The sequence below is a fragment of the Polyodon spathula genome, chromosome 1 (assembly GCF_017654505.1).
Source record: "Polyodon spathula isolate WHYD16114869_AA chromosome 1, ASM1765450v1, whole genome shotgun sequence".
Taxonomy (NCBI): Eukaryota; Metazoa; Chordata; class Actinopteri; order Acipenseriformes; family Polyodontidae; genus Polyodon; species Polyodon spathula.
In genome coordinates this window covers 61,392,482-61,408,086 of record NC_054534.1, presented here as the reverse complement: position 1 = coordinate 61,408,086, position 15,605 = coordinate 61,392,482, and the positions used below count along the sequence as shown (strand labels likewise).

The 15,605-nt window shown below is 37.1% G+C and overlaps 1 protein-coding gene across 1 annotated transcript in view; it reads left to right on the top strand.

The window, feature by feature from the left end:
• The first annotated feature begins 6,680 nt into the window (after positions 1–6,680).
• Positions 6,681–15,605, top strand: part of LOC121320546 (storkhead-box protein 2-like) — a 91,064-nt gene continuing 82,139 nt past the window's right edge. The window contains exon 1 of the mRNA XM_041258960.1: positions 6,681–7,684. Coding sequence (XP_041114894.1) covers positions 7,342–7,684 — 343 coding nt within the window. The 5' untranslated portion in view covers positions 6,681–7,341. The remainder of the gene's footprint in view (positions 7,685–15,605) is intronic.

Here is a 15,605-nt window from a genome sequence, read left to right as displayed (position 1 = left end):
CTGTTTGAAACATTGAACATATATAAACAATTGTTATAGTTGCTTAGCTTTTATACTGCACTGTATGTCAGATTCTGCCTTATTATAGTCATTTGCAATCCATAATGACAATTTTTAACAAGCTGCTGCAATTCGTTCCAGTTGGCTTCTGATTGGCCTTTGTTGCAAAGCCCTTGCAAAACTGCTACTGAAAGTAGTGGCTGAAGGAAATGCAATTTTAGAATTAATGGTTGGAATTGTGGGACTTGACATTTCTGACGTACAGATAAGATATTATGTTGGAGAAAAGTGGTGTTTTTTCCTATAGGTCAAACCTATTAATTGCATGTGCATAAATGCCTGCAAGCTGAGGTCCTCCAACTCTGGCCTGCTTGTTATCCCCAAGCAAAAGTGCACCACACTTGCAAAACTCTCATTTAGCTTCATGGCTCCGACTCTCTGGAACTTTCTCCCAGCTTTGGTACGTGATGCTCCCACCGTCGCTATCTTTAAATGAACTCTCAAGAACCACTTGTTCTCTCTTGCTTTCCTTGCTCTTTAAGCCTGATGTCTGCATCCACAATGTTAGAATCTTCACATTTATTTAATGTATTATATTTGTTTCTGTATCTTGTAAAGTGCTTTGTGATGGTGGTCCACTATGAAAGGCGCTATGTAAAATAAGGTTTGATTGATTGATTGATAAAATCAATCTGTCCAAATTATAAGGGACATAAACTATTCAATGCTGTGGGTAATTATTGAGCAACACAAATACACTCCATGGCCAGCATTTGAACCTCAAGATATGTACAGTATATACCGTACCAGTCAAAAGTTTGAGTACACCTGCTTGAAACCAGGTTTTTCGTGATTATCTATGCTTTTAACTGTATAAACTTGTCTATAAACACTTAATATTTCATTATATGATATGTGTACTTATATAAGCTGATAATCATAAGTGAATTGCATTCAGAAATTTAATTTTTAAATTAAAATGTAAATCTTGACAATTTCAATGAAATGGTCACCCAAAGCAAGGGGATTTCAGTCTGAAGCCCAAGTCAGTTAAAAGTCTGAAATGTGTATAACACGGTGTTAGAACACTGGCCTAAGTATAAAAGTGTCTTTGTTAGATGTTCTCTGAGTTAACTAGCATGTTACCTAATTAACCTTTTGTCACCAATTATTGTTAACAGATGAGGGTCCATGATTGCTATAAATATAGGTAGCATAGGCACATGTTTATCATTCCTGAATGTAAGGGAGCAGAAAATGGCAAAATACGCTCAATTAATCAAAGAAAAAAGACTGTAATTACTTTAAGAAATGAAGGTCAATCTTTAAGACAAATCGCAAGAACATTGCAAGTGTCTGTAACTGCTTTGGCCAAGACCATCAAACGATTTGAAGAAACTGGCACCATGAGTTCATTCGAGTCACAAGTCTGCGAAACCGACGATTAACTGCCCCTGAAATACAAGCTCAGCTAAATGCTACTAGAAGTACAGATGTTTCAACATCAACTGTTCAGAGGAGATTGCGTGAAGCTGGCCTAACTGGAAAAATTGCTGCAAAGAAACCATTGTTAAGAGTGCAGAATAAGAGGAAGAGACTTGCCTGGGCCATAAAAACACAGAAACTGGATGTTTGAGGAGTGGAAGTCGGTATTATGGACCGATGACTCAAAATTTGAAATATTTGGGTCCAATCACCAAGTAGTTGTAAGACGCAGAGCGGGTTAGTGCATGAGTTCTGCATGTGTGGTTCCCATTGTCAAGCATGGAGAAGGCAGTGTCATGGTCTGGGGTTACAAAAGAGTCAAAGCAAAGCTACCAACAAGTGCTGTACGTCTCTGGGAATTGCTGCAGAAGAGCTGGGAAGACATGTCAGGTGATTTCCTGCTGAAACTTGTTAACCAAATGCCTTGTGTTTGTGAGGCTGTTATTAGGCAAAGGGTGGCTATTTTGAGGAATCCAAGATTTAGAGACAATTTTCAATTTTCTTGAACATTGCTTTGATACTCCTTATGTTTTGTTTTGTATAGTGTAACATGTGATTTCATTTTCAACTATTTACAGAAACGTATACGACATAAAACATTGTCAATTATGAAAAAAACCCAGTTTCCAGCAAGTGTACTCAAACTTTTGACTGGTACTGTATATCAGCAATATTTTCAATTTGAGTAGTTAGTTTTGGAGTGGAGGGTGAGTCAGGCCAGAGTGGTTGCAATCTTAATCTCTCCCAGTTAGGAATCTTTGTGTGGCCGCATTGCAGTGGCCTTTGTCCTGTAGGGTTAGGTTAGTGGTCAGGTGCCTGACAAGTTCATGCAAAGACTTTTAGGAATAGCTTGCACTGGTTAACACATTTTGATTGCTTCAGTGTGCATTTATCTGAAAGTTTTCTGAATAAATGCAAAAATACCATAATTTAAACAAGAGTTTATGAGTAAGTTATAATTTCTTGATTAACTTAAGATAAACTTTAAAAGGGTCTACATATACAGTGTGCAGGTCTCTTTCTTCCTTTGGATCCTCTGTCAATTAAAACAAATGACCATAAACAAAGGTAAACATGTTTCTGGGTCTCAAGGTACAATAATAGTCCTGTTGTATATTCCGTTGACCAGTAATCTTTGCTTCCACAGAAGGGTGACTTGTTATTGGCTTCAGAAGTATATCCAATTAGATAATAATCAGCCAGGGGCACCAAACACTTTGACACTGTCTTTTTGGACTTTCATTTCATGGGAACCTGTCAGCTGGCACATCTATATCATTAACAGAGTTTATATCTGGCGTGCAACAGTTTGTTGTGCTTCTCTAATAATGCAAAGAAAACCAAATAAAATGAAAGTTATCTAGCAGATATACCATATGTCAGTTCCCAGATAGTATATGGTAAGTATGATGGCCTGAAATTATTACCATGAGCACTGAATAGGGTTCTAAATCTATCCAAGGACACAGGATTTATAACTTGATTAGCATCTGAAAATTTGGATAGCAAAATCAGATCAGGTTGTGGAAAGTGGTGCTTTGTCCATTTCTCTGGGTCTCTGTCACAGAGACGGCCGAAGTGGACGGCGTCAGAACCAAGAAGGAATGAAATACACAGAGAGGATGGATGAAATGAAATGATGATTGGCGCTTGCTTGCGCAGGTTTATTGTAAAATAAAAGGGTTGAACAAACAAAAGACAGGACACGACACTTCACGCCAAAATAAATAGACACACAAAACAGACAATACTAGACAAACACGGTGAGCAGATAGATAAACACTAACAAATAAGGTGAGTTTTAAATAAACAAGTATCGTGCTGGTCCCACCAGCACGTAATAGCAATTGAAATATCTAACTCTTTATCCTCCTCTCGCTCCCGTTCTCCACTCACCGAACACCCAACCGCGAGTATGTGAAAACATACTCTATATATACTGTTGTGCTGGGATTCAATTACCAATTAATTATTCACTTGAATCCCAGCACGTGAATTAATTATGTTCAACCTAGTGCTCACATATTAACTACTTTAAATGTACGTGAAGTGATGTAAAATCCCGTGCCTAAATACAAATATACATTTTAAACACTTGTGTTAGACCTGTTTATATCCCGTGTACCAATGACTATACATCAGCATTTAACAAACCACACGCAACATAACATAATATACACAGGGGCACTTTGTCACAGTCTCTTTTTTTAATATATGTTTATTATTATATATATAAGCATAGGTGACTTGATATGGACATTTCATTTATAAGCACATCGTGGCATTCTATTTCTAAATAGTAAAACTGGGTTACAATGGGACAGAAGGGTATAATATATAGTAGGGGGCTGCTAGCATCATTCTTAAGAATCTGTGTAAAATGGTGCATTGTTAAGCATTTTAGTGGGTGAATAGCCATTAAAATTAGGACCTGGTGATCAGTAGCCTTAAAAATCAGTGCTTATAATAGTGAAAGGTGAGAGATTTGAACATAAAGTCTAATTCTGTTTAATAAAATACAACTTATAATAACCCTGCTCTGTTTTCTCACACAAAGTAAAAGCTTTGATAATGTTTAATGGAAAAATGTTAGGTTTTGTACAAATATATTATGTACTCACCTCCACACAGGCTGGTCTATGTGTTTGGATAGCAACCAAAGTTCCTGTGTCATTAACAGATCGTCAGGGTGTGGGATTGTTCTAGATTCCGTGCCAGTGCAGAGTACACCGAAGAAAATAAAAAATACTGCATTACAGAGCAAGTAACTGTCTCTTGAGAACATTTTTGGACACAGGGGGAATACATCACAATTATTTGTAAACTCCTCAGTACAATACAACCCGTTTTTTGTTTTTTTTGTTGGTTTTTTAAAAATGAAATCCTATTATGGTTCCCTAGCATAAATCTTACAGCAAGTACTATGGTGTTATTGGGTATGTACATTATTACAGCATATGCATTTACATACAGTTACAATAAGATTCCAACTGAGCTTAATTTAGATCTAAAAAGTAATGAACAGCATGTTAAATGGTGCCCCCAATATACAAAGCTGCTGATTTGTTGTTTCCTATAGCAATTTATAATACATGCACAATATAAGCATTGAGACTTTCCCACGGTAATACATCAGGGTACTTTTTCAGAAAAGCTTGAGAAAGGACAATAGTAAAAAAAAAAAATATTCATGTGAAACTGAGGTTTGCTAGATATATATATATCATATATATATAAATATATATATATATATATATATATATATATATATATATATATATATATATATATATACAGTACTGTGCAAAAGTTTTAGGCAGATGTGAAAAAATGCTGTAAAGAAAGAATGCTTTCAAAAATAGACATGTTCATAGTTTATATTTATCAATTAACAAAATGCAAAGTGAGTGAATAGAAGAAAAATCTACATCAAATCAGTATTTGGTGTGACCACCCTTTGCCTTCAAAACAGCATCAATTCTTCTAGGTACACTTGCACACAGTTTTTGAAGGAACTCGGCAGGTAGGTTGGCCCAAACATCTTGGAGTTCTTCTGTGGATTTAGGCAGCCTCAGTTGTTTCTCTCGCTTCATGTAATCCCAGACAGACTTGATGATGTTGAGATCAGGGCTCTGTGGGGGCCATACCATCACTTCCAGGACTCCTTGTTTTTCTTTACGCTGAAGATAGTTCTTAATGACTTTTGCTGTATGTTTAGGGTCGTTGTCATGCTGCAGAATAAATTTGGGGCCAATCAGATACCTCCCTGATGGTATTGCATGATGGATAAGTATCTGCCTGTACTTCTCAGCATTGAGGAGACCATTAATTCTGACCAAATCCCCAACTCCATTTGCAGAAATGCAGCCCCCAACTTGCAAGGAACCTCCACCATGCTTCACTGTTGCCTGCAGACACTCATTTGTGTACCGCTGTCCAGCCCTTCGGCGAATAAACTGCCTTCTGCTACAGCCAAATATTTCAAATTTTGACTCATCAATCCAGAGCACCTGCTGCCATTTTTCTGCACCCCAGTTCCCTTGTTTTCTTGCATAGTTGAGTCGCTTGGCCTTGTTTCCACTTTGGAGGTATGGCTTTTTGGCCGCAAGTCTTCCATGAAGGTCACTTCTGACAAGACTTCCTCGGACAGTAGATGGGTGTACCAGGGTCCCACTGTTTTCTACCAATTCTGAGCTGATGGCACTGCTGGACATCTTCCGATTGTGAAGGGAAGTAAGCATGATGTGTCTTTCATCTGTTGCAGTAAGTTTCCTTGGCGGACCACTGCGTCTATGGTCCTCAACTTTGCTCATTTCTTTGTGCTTCTTCAAAAGAGCTTGGACAGCACATCTGCTTGAAATTTCTGCCTGGGAGAGACCTTGCTGATGCAGTATAACTACCTTGTGTCTTGTTGCTGTGCTCAGTCTTGCCATGGTGTATGACTTTTGACAGTAAACTGTCTTCAGCAACCTCACCTTGTTAGCTGAGTTTGGCTGTTCCTCACCGAGTTTTATTCCTCCTACACAGCTGTTTCTGTTTCAGTTAATGATTGTGTTTCAACCAACTTATTGAATTAATGATCATTGGCACCTGTTTGGTATAATTGTTTAATCATACACCTGACTATATGCCTACAAAATCCCTGACTTTGTGCAAGTGTACCTAGAAAAATTGATGCTGTTTTGAAGGCAAAGGGTGGTTACACCAAATATGGATTTGATTTAGATTTTTCTTCTGTTCACTCACTTTGCATTTAGTTAATTGATAAATATAATCTATTAACATGTCTATTTTTGAAAGCATTCTTACTTTACAGCATTTTTTCACACCTGCCTAAAACTTTTGCATATATATATATATATATATATATATATATATATATATATATATATATATATATATATATATATGATCATATATGTACTGGATGTACTGGAATTCCTTAACAGACTTGCAAATAGGGCTTAAAAAATGTAATTTGGCAGAGTAGGCTACTACTTGAACAAGCCAGCACGAATCACATCTGGCCAGGTTTACAATGATGTGGATTCCTTCATCTGTTGCGCTCTGCCTTCTGAACTCGCGATGTTTGATGCCTTTCTGCCTGTAGGTGGAGTCATTCAATACATCTGAGATAGCCTGTTTCTCAGTGGATGAACCTGCAGAAGTGCAGTTCCAAAGTCGCCGATATGTGGGCTACTGTACAGTGAAAAAGGTTACCTGAATCGACACTGGAAACAAGAGAACGGTGGCGAGCGGTTTAGCAGCTGTAAATTCGTGCCTCTCCGACATTTGTAATTAAAATTCACCGACCAGCACTTCAATAAAGGGATGTTATAAAGCCTGACATTGTTTGTTGCAAAGGAAGAAGACGAATTTCAAAGGAATGCATGGGAAATACAGCCAACAGAAACCGATGCAGTCATCGCATGCTGCTAACCATTACTCCTAATACAAAACTACCTACTTTACAAAGGTGCCGAAGAAGCACGTCACTGACACGAAATGCATTTTTTGCTGCATGAAAAGGTGAGAAAGTATCAAAAAAGTATTTGAAGGACTGAAATAACAAGGGTGAACATTGATAATCATGCCATATTGTCATATTTAGCCAAACGAGAGTGGACGGTTTATTTCTGGTAACTTGACTTACCTCCCCCGATACAAAAGAAATTCCATGGAATAATTCAGGGTAATATCTAACAAAGCAACGCGTTTATGCTACCTGCTGAATGCACTGAAACCATCTGATCAAGATTATTAGCATCATGCATTTGCTTTGGAAATGCCACGGGGTGACTAATAAACCATTGTAATAAATACGATTTACTCTAATGCAATAAACATCCTATAATTATGTCTACGATGCTTCAGAAAATAGATCAGTTTTTACAGATAGCCCCCCATTCCTTGGCTATAGTGTTGTCCCGGACTGGTGCCGATGACTTGCCTGTTGTGAGTGAGAAACTCCAGCACCACCACACAGGCTACGAGATTTTTGCGGACTTCAAAGCAGAAAACATGCAGCATTTTTGGAACAAAAAAGTTACCGATGCTGTCACGGAAACGTTTTTCTTGGGTTGGATCGATGAGCATATCCTGCTCATCCAGGGCAAAGACGATCACCTAGAGGTGTTGAGGGAGGGCTGGATGAGGAGATCGCTTAAACCGCCTAGAGGCTTCGACATCAAATATCTAGGTGAGGATTACAAGCATTTAACTACACTTTTATTTATTTTTTTATTTTATTAGATTTGTTATGATAACATTAACTACACTTTTTTAAAAATTAGATTTGTTATAGTAATATTTCTGTTAATTGCGTTTAGCCATATTTTTGTTGATTGAGACACACCATGAGTTAGATTGCAGCAGGCATATAGAAACATTTGCTTTAATAAAAAATGTGGCCAGCGGTTCAATCCAGACAAGCTTGGATGGGAGCATCAGTAACAAGTTGCTTGCAGGGCATTGATAGGCGCATTGTGTACTTGCATATGTCATCCAGATCAACCCTTCTTTATTAAAAGCAGTGTGAAATCGCATACCAGAACCCACATGATACCGGGTGCTGCCTGGGTAGGTTCTGACCCGGTAAAATCATGCCAGTGTGAAAGGGGCATTACATTTTCATGGAATGACACTTCTACAAGGTGATGAGTTGGTAGTACTTAAGTCACATCTAACAGGGCTACCAGCTTAGCAAAGGTAGTGACCTACTAAGTTAACAAACACAGGACCCAATAGTTCTGTAGAGAAATAGCATTCCGTTTAGTTAAAGGACTAGGTGATTTTAATGTGTATCCACTAATGGAATGCCAAGGCATTGTTACACTTTGTAAACTCATTTGTGGCTACTGGCTTTTCTTACTCTGCTGGTGTAGCAGCAATAGTGGTACTCCCTGGTGCCGATCTTTTCAGGATGGTCATTTGGAATTTCTTTGTAACTTTTGGTTATCAAGTGATGCATGCATAAAATTCCTGAGTAATTAAAACTAAAAAGACTCAAAACAGTATGTGGCAAAGAGATTCAGTGAACTATAGCCTGGGTGTATTTGATATGTGGACTAATGAACTCCAATGAGACCAGGCTCTATTGAAATGAAAGGGCCTTGCTTTTTATAGAGTCTGAAGCAATGTACAAAGCACTACTTTTTTGCGAGCAAACAGTTCAAGCGCTGTTGCCTAGAAGAAGCTGGAGTTAATGCATAGCTCAACCTTTGAATTCTTTGTTTAAACAGGGTTATGTAAACAGTAAACAGTGGACTTCACTGTACTATGAAGTATCAACCTGAGAGTCACTGTAATAAAATATGGCCTTTTATTAATGCATTCAGACAAGAGTTTTTTTTGCTTTTAATTTTGGCATTTGTCAGTGTGGAATGAATAGTTTAAATGGAACAGTTTCAGGTGTCTGTCTGCTGAAAACGGTTGCCTAGAGCTGGAACTGTTTCTTAAACAGGAAACAATGGTTATTGTGGGAGACACTGGAGCTTTTACATAGAGAGATTCTAATCTATAACCAAAGAGTAAAGGTTCAAGCTGGGTGATATGTTTGATACAAGACTGAAACAAACAAAAACATAAATTAACTGTGATTTAAGCAATGTATAAAATGTGAAATTGGCATGGATGTCTCTGGAGCTTTTGGTTCTGGACGAATCCACAACGTGTGTGGAGTTGCGACATGATAGGATCCAGATTGTTACAACCAAATAACACAGTGGCTCTTAGGGGAACAGTTTTATGCCATTCAATCATGGAAGCACAGTATCCCTTATAGACACAGTAGAAGCTTGTTGTAACCATGTGGAGTACATCTGTCACTAATGCTGTGCCTTTTCTCCAGTATTATTGTTTAGCCCCCAAGTGACTTTATAACCACTGTGAATAACATGGTAACACATATACTCTGGACATACCAACCAGGGCTAGCCCAATTCAACCCACCACATACTTGTTAGAGGTTCAAAATGTTTAAATAGGTTGTGTTTTGATCTAGTTAAAGCACAACAAGCCCTCAGTAAAATGAACAGTTTACAGCACTCCATACAACCATGCACCTTAGCAATTGTGTTGTCTATGGTATTAACAAGGGAAAAGTTCGCAACTTTAAACAGACGGGGTACCTTGGAAACTAAAATGACAATAACGTTCTCTTTCTTATGGTGCTAACTAGAATATAAGCAACTTTTGGATTTGGTGTTTTTTTGAGAGGAAAGCATTCTCAGATTAAAATGTTAAAAAAAGGTAAATTTAGAATCAATGTATGCCGTGGGAATACTGACAGCACCAAGAGATATAAGTTTTACACCCTTTTGATGTTTCCTCTTTGAAGTTGTGCGATGGATACATTTAGAGCAAGGCGTTAAACGGTCACTGAAATACAAGCAGCGACACAAACACGGACTCTTTTATTGGTGGTAGAGTATTGTCCTTAAAAGCATGCCACCAGCTTTACAAGAGCAATTATTTCATATTACAGAGTGCTAAGTTCTTGGTTTAAGGTGATAACAATTACCACATGAAAGCTACAAAATAAATTCCATTGTATATTTTTATCTGTAAACCGGAAACGAAAGTATTCATACCATATCCTTAAGATAAAATGATTAATATAAATATGTCTGGCTTTGTTAAAGCTAGCACTTGCCCCTACTTACTGTTTGTTTTTAGCCTGGAAAGGTAATGAATTAGGGTTAGGTTTTTCAAATCAAAACGAGGATGTTGTTGTCAACGTAGGCCCTAAATTCCTCAGCATTTTCTTTATTGACAATATAATCAAGCTAATGCTATTTGGGTTTGTACACATGTACTAGTACACCATTGTTACCGTTTTTTGTATAAATAGACCAAACTAAATGGACATTGTTTTTTAACAGACTGGTACTTCAATCTTACGGATAGTATAATTGACAAACCTGTTGCCCAAATAATGTTACTTTCAAAGGCAGATATTCTTTTGTCAGACTGTCATTAAACATCCTTGTTGATAAACAAAAGTAATGGATAAGTAAAGCATGAAAAGCTTTCTTTTTTTATTTTGTTTTAAATGCATAGCCTGTTCATATTCAGATCAGACAGCCAACATCCCCTGTGGTAAATGCCAGATTTAATGTGTCATATTTGTAATTCACTCCCATCTGGCAGGAGAGTGTGTTACCAGAGATAGCAAACGGGGATATGTGCAGGCCACTACTCGCACAGCCTTTCTACTGGCCAGATCATTAACACATTGGTTCATTACTTCTTTCTGTATGAAAGAAACTTTGAAAAGATCATATACCTTGAACATATATTACATCATTCTAAACCATGTTTGTGTGGGAACTCAGAAATCTTTTAAACTCTTGAATCGCAGGTAGTCCAGCAACTGTTCCTGACAAAATGCATAGGCTTCTATGAAGGCTTAGTTGAACTTGCTTTTATTCTCATCAATCAGAGCAGAAATGTTTATTATTATGACTTTGTTAGTGGACTATGGAACAGATCAACTCTATCTCTATGCAGCTTACAACCTGTTGTAACCCAAGGTAACATATTGTGTACAGTATGTTTTACTGGGGTTGAAATCTATAGAGTTTTCAGTTTATAGCATAACAGGGGTACAGTATACAGTAGTATATGTTTGAAACAGACAGCGCCCTGCTTTAGGTGCTCTTCTATGCCAGTGCACTCTCTAAAGAGATGAGGTGGTGTTTGTTACCAGTTGTAAATTCCGTTTTGCGTAAGGCTGTGTTACTGTAGAGTTTCCCATTGTCTGTAGGATGCCGTGCGTAACAGTGAAGGTGCAGTCTCATGAAGATTGGGGTAAATCAAAAGCTGCTTTAGTACTCTGAGAAAGGATATTTCTATAATTATTACTTCTTATTCTCTGCAATTTTCTGTCATTTCTGTATGAATGCTGCCCTTCAGGAGTGCTTTTAAATTAATTTACAGCTACCTATAACTTTTACATTGTTTTCTGATCAGAAAATCTTGATTTGATTCCATGGAGAGAATGTGTTCACCCCACCATCCAACCCCCAGTGAATGCATATTGCTTTTCATGGTAATAAAGCCTCCTAAGAAGAGTTTGCCAAGCTCCTATATACCTTTGTGTGACCCTCCTTGTTGCCGTGGTAATGGTTAAGGTCTTGGCAACAGTCTTTATCAGCAACTTGGTACTCTACAGTAATCCCAGGCATTTCTGTGGTTTGTTTAAAAAAAAAAAAAAGTATAGCATGCATCCTTGACTTTCAAAAGAAAAGTGGTAAATTCCAGCACTTATAAACTTGAATAAAAGCTTAACTTTTGTTTCCTTTTTCCTTTTGTGCCAGCTATTAAATTGATTTGCTTTAAATATGTCTACTTGTTGAGGGATTGATTGATATGTTGAAAATATATTGTAAGACTATTTAGTTTTAATTAACACATCAAACTTTTTAGTACCGCCAGTTTATTCTACTACATTTATTACCTGTGTAATGCCTTATATCCTAGTAAAGTTTCTGGTTCTGCATTCATTATTATTGTCATGCATACTAACCATTCCAGCACTAATCCGAGGTGAACAATATCAACACTACAAAGTGTCAGAGCACAATGCTGTTCACCTCTCCAGGCTTCAGAGAATAGTGCATCACTAATATGCTTTCCCCTCTTTTCAAAAATTCAGCTTTAAGGAGGTTATTTTAGAAGCACACACAGTGGTACAAATTGAATTAGGCTGAAACAACAATCAAGAATGATACAAGATACACTATATATATATATATATATATATATATATATATATATATATATATATATATATATATAATATAATATACAGGTAAGAAGTTAAATACTGCAGTACAGCTGTAGATTATTTGAAAGTATCGATCTGCAATGGAGAGAACCAGCAAGTTGGACAAGGCAGCAAACATCACAAGTTCAGCAGGCAGAGCTCAACAGATGAAGGAATCCACTTCATTGTAAATCTGGCCAGATGTGATTTGTGCTGGCTTGAACCGGTAGCCAAATTACATTTTTTCAGTCCCTATTTGCAATTCCAGTATGGGTTACTATATTTGTATGACAAAAAATGTTTTCAGAGTGATCCGTGAGCCACCACTTTTGCAAAAGTTACATGGAATGACTCTTCAGGAACGTTTTTCATAAATGCTACATATTCAGTAGCTTAATACTATTATAACTAACATACACAGTCTTTTATGTCAAAAAGTAATTTGAAGTTGGTTGCTAGTAAAGGCCTCACCCCATGTGGCACATAAAGACTAGATGTAGAACGCTTGAAGTTCTTTACACTGGCAAGCAGTCTGAAATGGGAATCTGGTAATTGTGAACGTTATGTTTTAGATTACATCATTTGCCGTTAAACTCCTTTTTAATTATTTTTACTTAACGAGCTATAACATGTATTTTCAGATCTAGTGAAGTGTCATATTTTGGCTCCAAGAACGGCTCTACATGAAGCACTTACCATGTTTGTCAGTTTTCTGAAAACAAAAAATAGAACAAACTTTAATTAATGGGAGAGTTACGAATGCTACTCTCTGATCTGTCCATGTTTAGATCTTGAGCAGGGGAAAGTTATTTTATGGAACACAGAAAATGGTGTCACAGAAGGAAACGATTATGTTCAATAACTGGATCTTCAAAGAATATTTCAAGCTGCAGCTTGACCAGACTGAAAAAATACCTCTGTAAAATGTAAACTTTGCTTGAGAAGTAACTGTTTGTAACTGTAACTGTAACTAGTTACATTTTTTTCAGACTTTAGAAGTAACTTCATAGTTTAGAACAGTGCTTAGGTCCGCTTATGGCCTCCAGACTGTTAAAATTTCTTGGGTCTGGTTATTTTTGCATTGAGACTTTTATATGAACCCTAAAAGCCATGGCTACTATGCTACTATATTCTCCATATACGATGAGCGAGACTAGGCAGAATTACTAATAAGAAAAGCCTGCATAGACACTTAATTAAGCGGAATGCACAAGTCCCTTTGTGATTAAGCAGCACTTTGAAGTCCTGGCATTTCTGAACTATTTTTTTTTAATGCTTTTTGTGCTTCTAAACAACAGCTGTGGTTGCAGTATTAGGAACATGACAATCTGCATTTAATTTAATGTTGCAATGTATCTGGCCAGTTATCAAGGTACAGGGGGTAGAAGCTTAATTGGGTACCTATATATATATATATATATATATATATATATATATATATATATATATATATATATATATATATATATATATATATATACTATATACGTGAATTTGCACGGTTATACTTTTTTGTTACCTTTTTCACAACCTGGTGGATGACTAAAAGATTGGAGAGAGAGATTTTATGTTGCCATTTGTGTCGAGCACAAAAAAATATTTTATTGTGCAAAATGGAGAGATACAAATGATTAATAAGGATTTATTCACTGGCTAGGCTGTCTATGTAGGGGTTGTTGTACCAGCAAAGAGGTCTGTCTAGAAAGGTAACAGTTCTTTACTGAGGTGTCCAGTTCTGAATAGGTTTGTTGAGTATACAAGAAGTGGAAGAGGTGGAAATTACTAAAACAAAGTGTATGGCATTATTTGACATGGCACACAGTATTGATGAAAAATGTATTTTAGAGTTTCGAGAATCCCTTTACTGTTCATTTACTTTCACAAATTGTTCTTCAATTAAGAATAATAACCCAAGAGGACTGAACAAATCAAGTATGACCTTCTAGTGTTTAAGTGTCTGTGTGAACAATTTTCTCACATGTTGTTAGCAATTATCAGAGCATGCTATCTTAATGAATACATTTGCAGTGACATCTTCTGAAGAGGGACGGCACGTGGCGTGGTGGTAAGTGCTGCTGCCTCACAGTGCCAGTGTCCTGGGTTTGATTCTGGCCTAGGGGTCTGTCTGTGTGGAGTTTGCATGTTTTCCCCATGTTCCTGTAGGTTTCCTCACATGTTGTTAGCAATTATCAGAGCAGGTATTCCTTCAGGTATTCCAGTTTCCTCCCACAGTCCAGACCTGATATTCAGGTTGATTGGTCATTCTAAATTGCCCTGTGTGTGTGGTGACCTGTGTTGGACTGGCATCCCATCCAGGGTGTAGTCCAACCTTGCACTCTGTGAATACTGGATTAGGCTCCAGCTGACCACAACCCTGTAAAGGATTAAGAGGTTAATAATAATGGATGGATCTTCTGAAGACCATGCAAACAGCATGCACTGATGGTCTCTTTATGTTTTTCTTTGGTTCCTATCTGGGAACTTCCCTTTGTTAAGTGATGTTTTTTGAAATATCACCAGTTGTGTTGTAATAGTAGCTTACTCCCATGACCAAACATTAGAGACACTTATGTTGTCGATGTTGTGACTCAGAAATCACTGGGGGGTGCAAGATAATGTCTTTAAGGTCAAAACATAGAATACAATAAAGGATATCATGATGGGACAAGCCTAAAAGGTATTATTACTTTATATTGTTGAGTACAGTCAGAAAACCCTTGGGCTGTCTGATAACAAAAAGTTGCATTTAGGAGCTAAACAAAATGAACTTACTTTGGAAAACCCTTAAAGATTCTCAAAATTGGAATGCAAATCTGATTTTCGATCTCAGTTGAGTTGTTTTTGGTTAATACATTCCATTTATTGTAAACAGACATGCCTACAGATTTGTATATTGAAGCCTTAAAACTTAATATGGATTGAGTGCATGAACTGGTCATTGGGCTCACCAGAATTCAACATGTGTGGGAGTTTCTGGAAAGACTTATTTCCAGCTGAAACAGTTATTCAGGGATTGAGATAAGAATCCCACTTCCAGATTTTCAGGATTTACAACCAAGCCTAATTACATTAGTCACATCTGAACTTTAGTCAAACTCTAAGTCACAGGCCAAGGTGTATTGTCTAGAGTGGTCAAATTGACATGCAACAGGAATCCTGTCTGTTATTGATAGGACACTCACTTTATTAAGAACCACTGAAGCAAGTCATATCCTTTGAGCTTATTTTTAGTGGTTACCATCTTTGCCATTCAATTTTGGAGTGATAACTCATCTCAAACAAACCAACTCTGATATTTCTTTGTGGATTTAATTTACTACCAATAACTTCAGATTTGATATTTTCTCAGTAT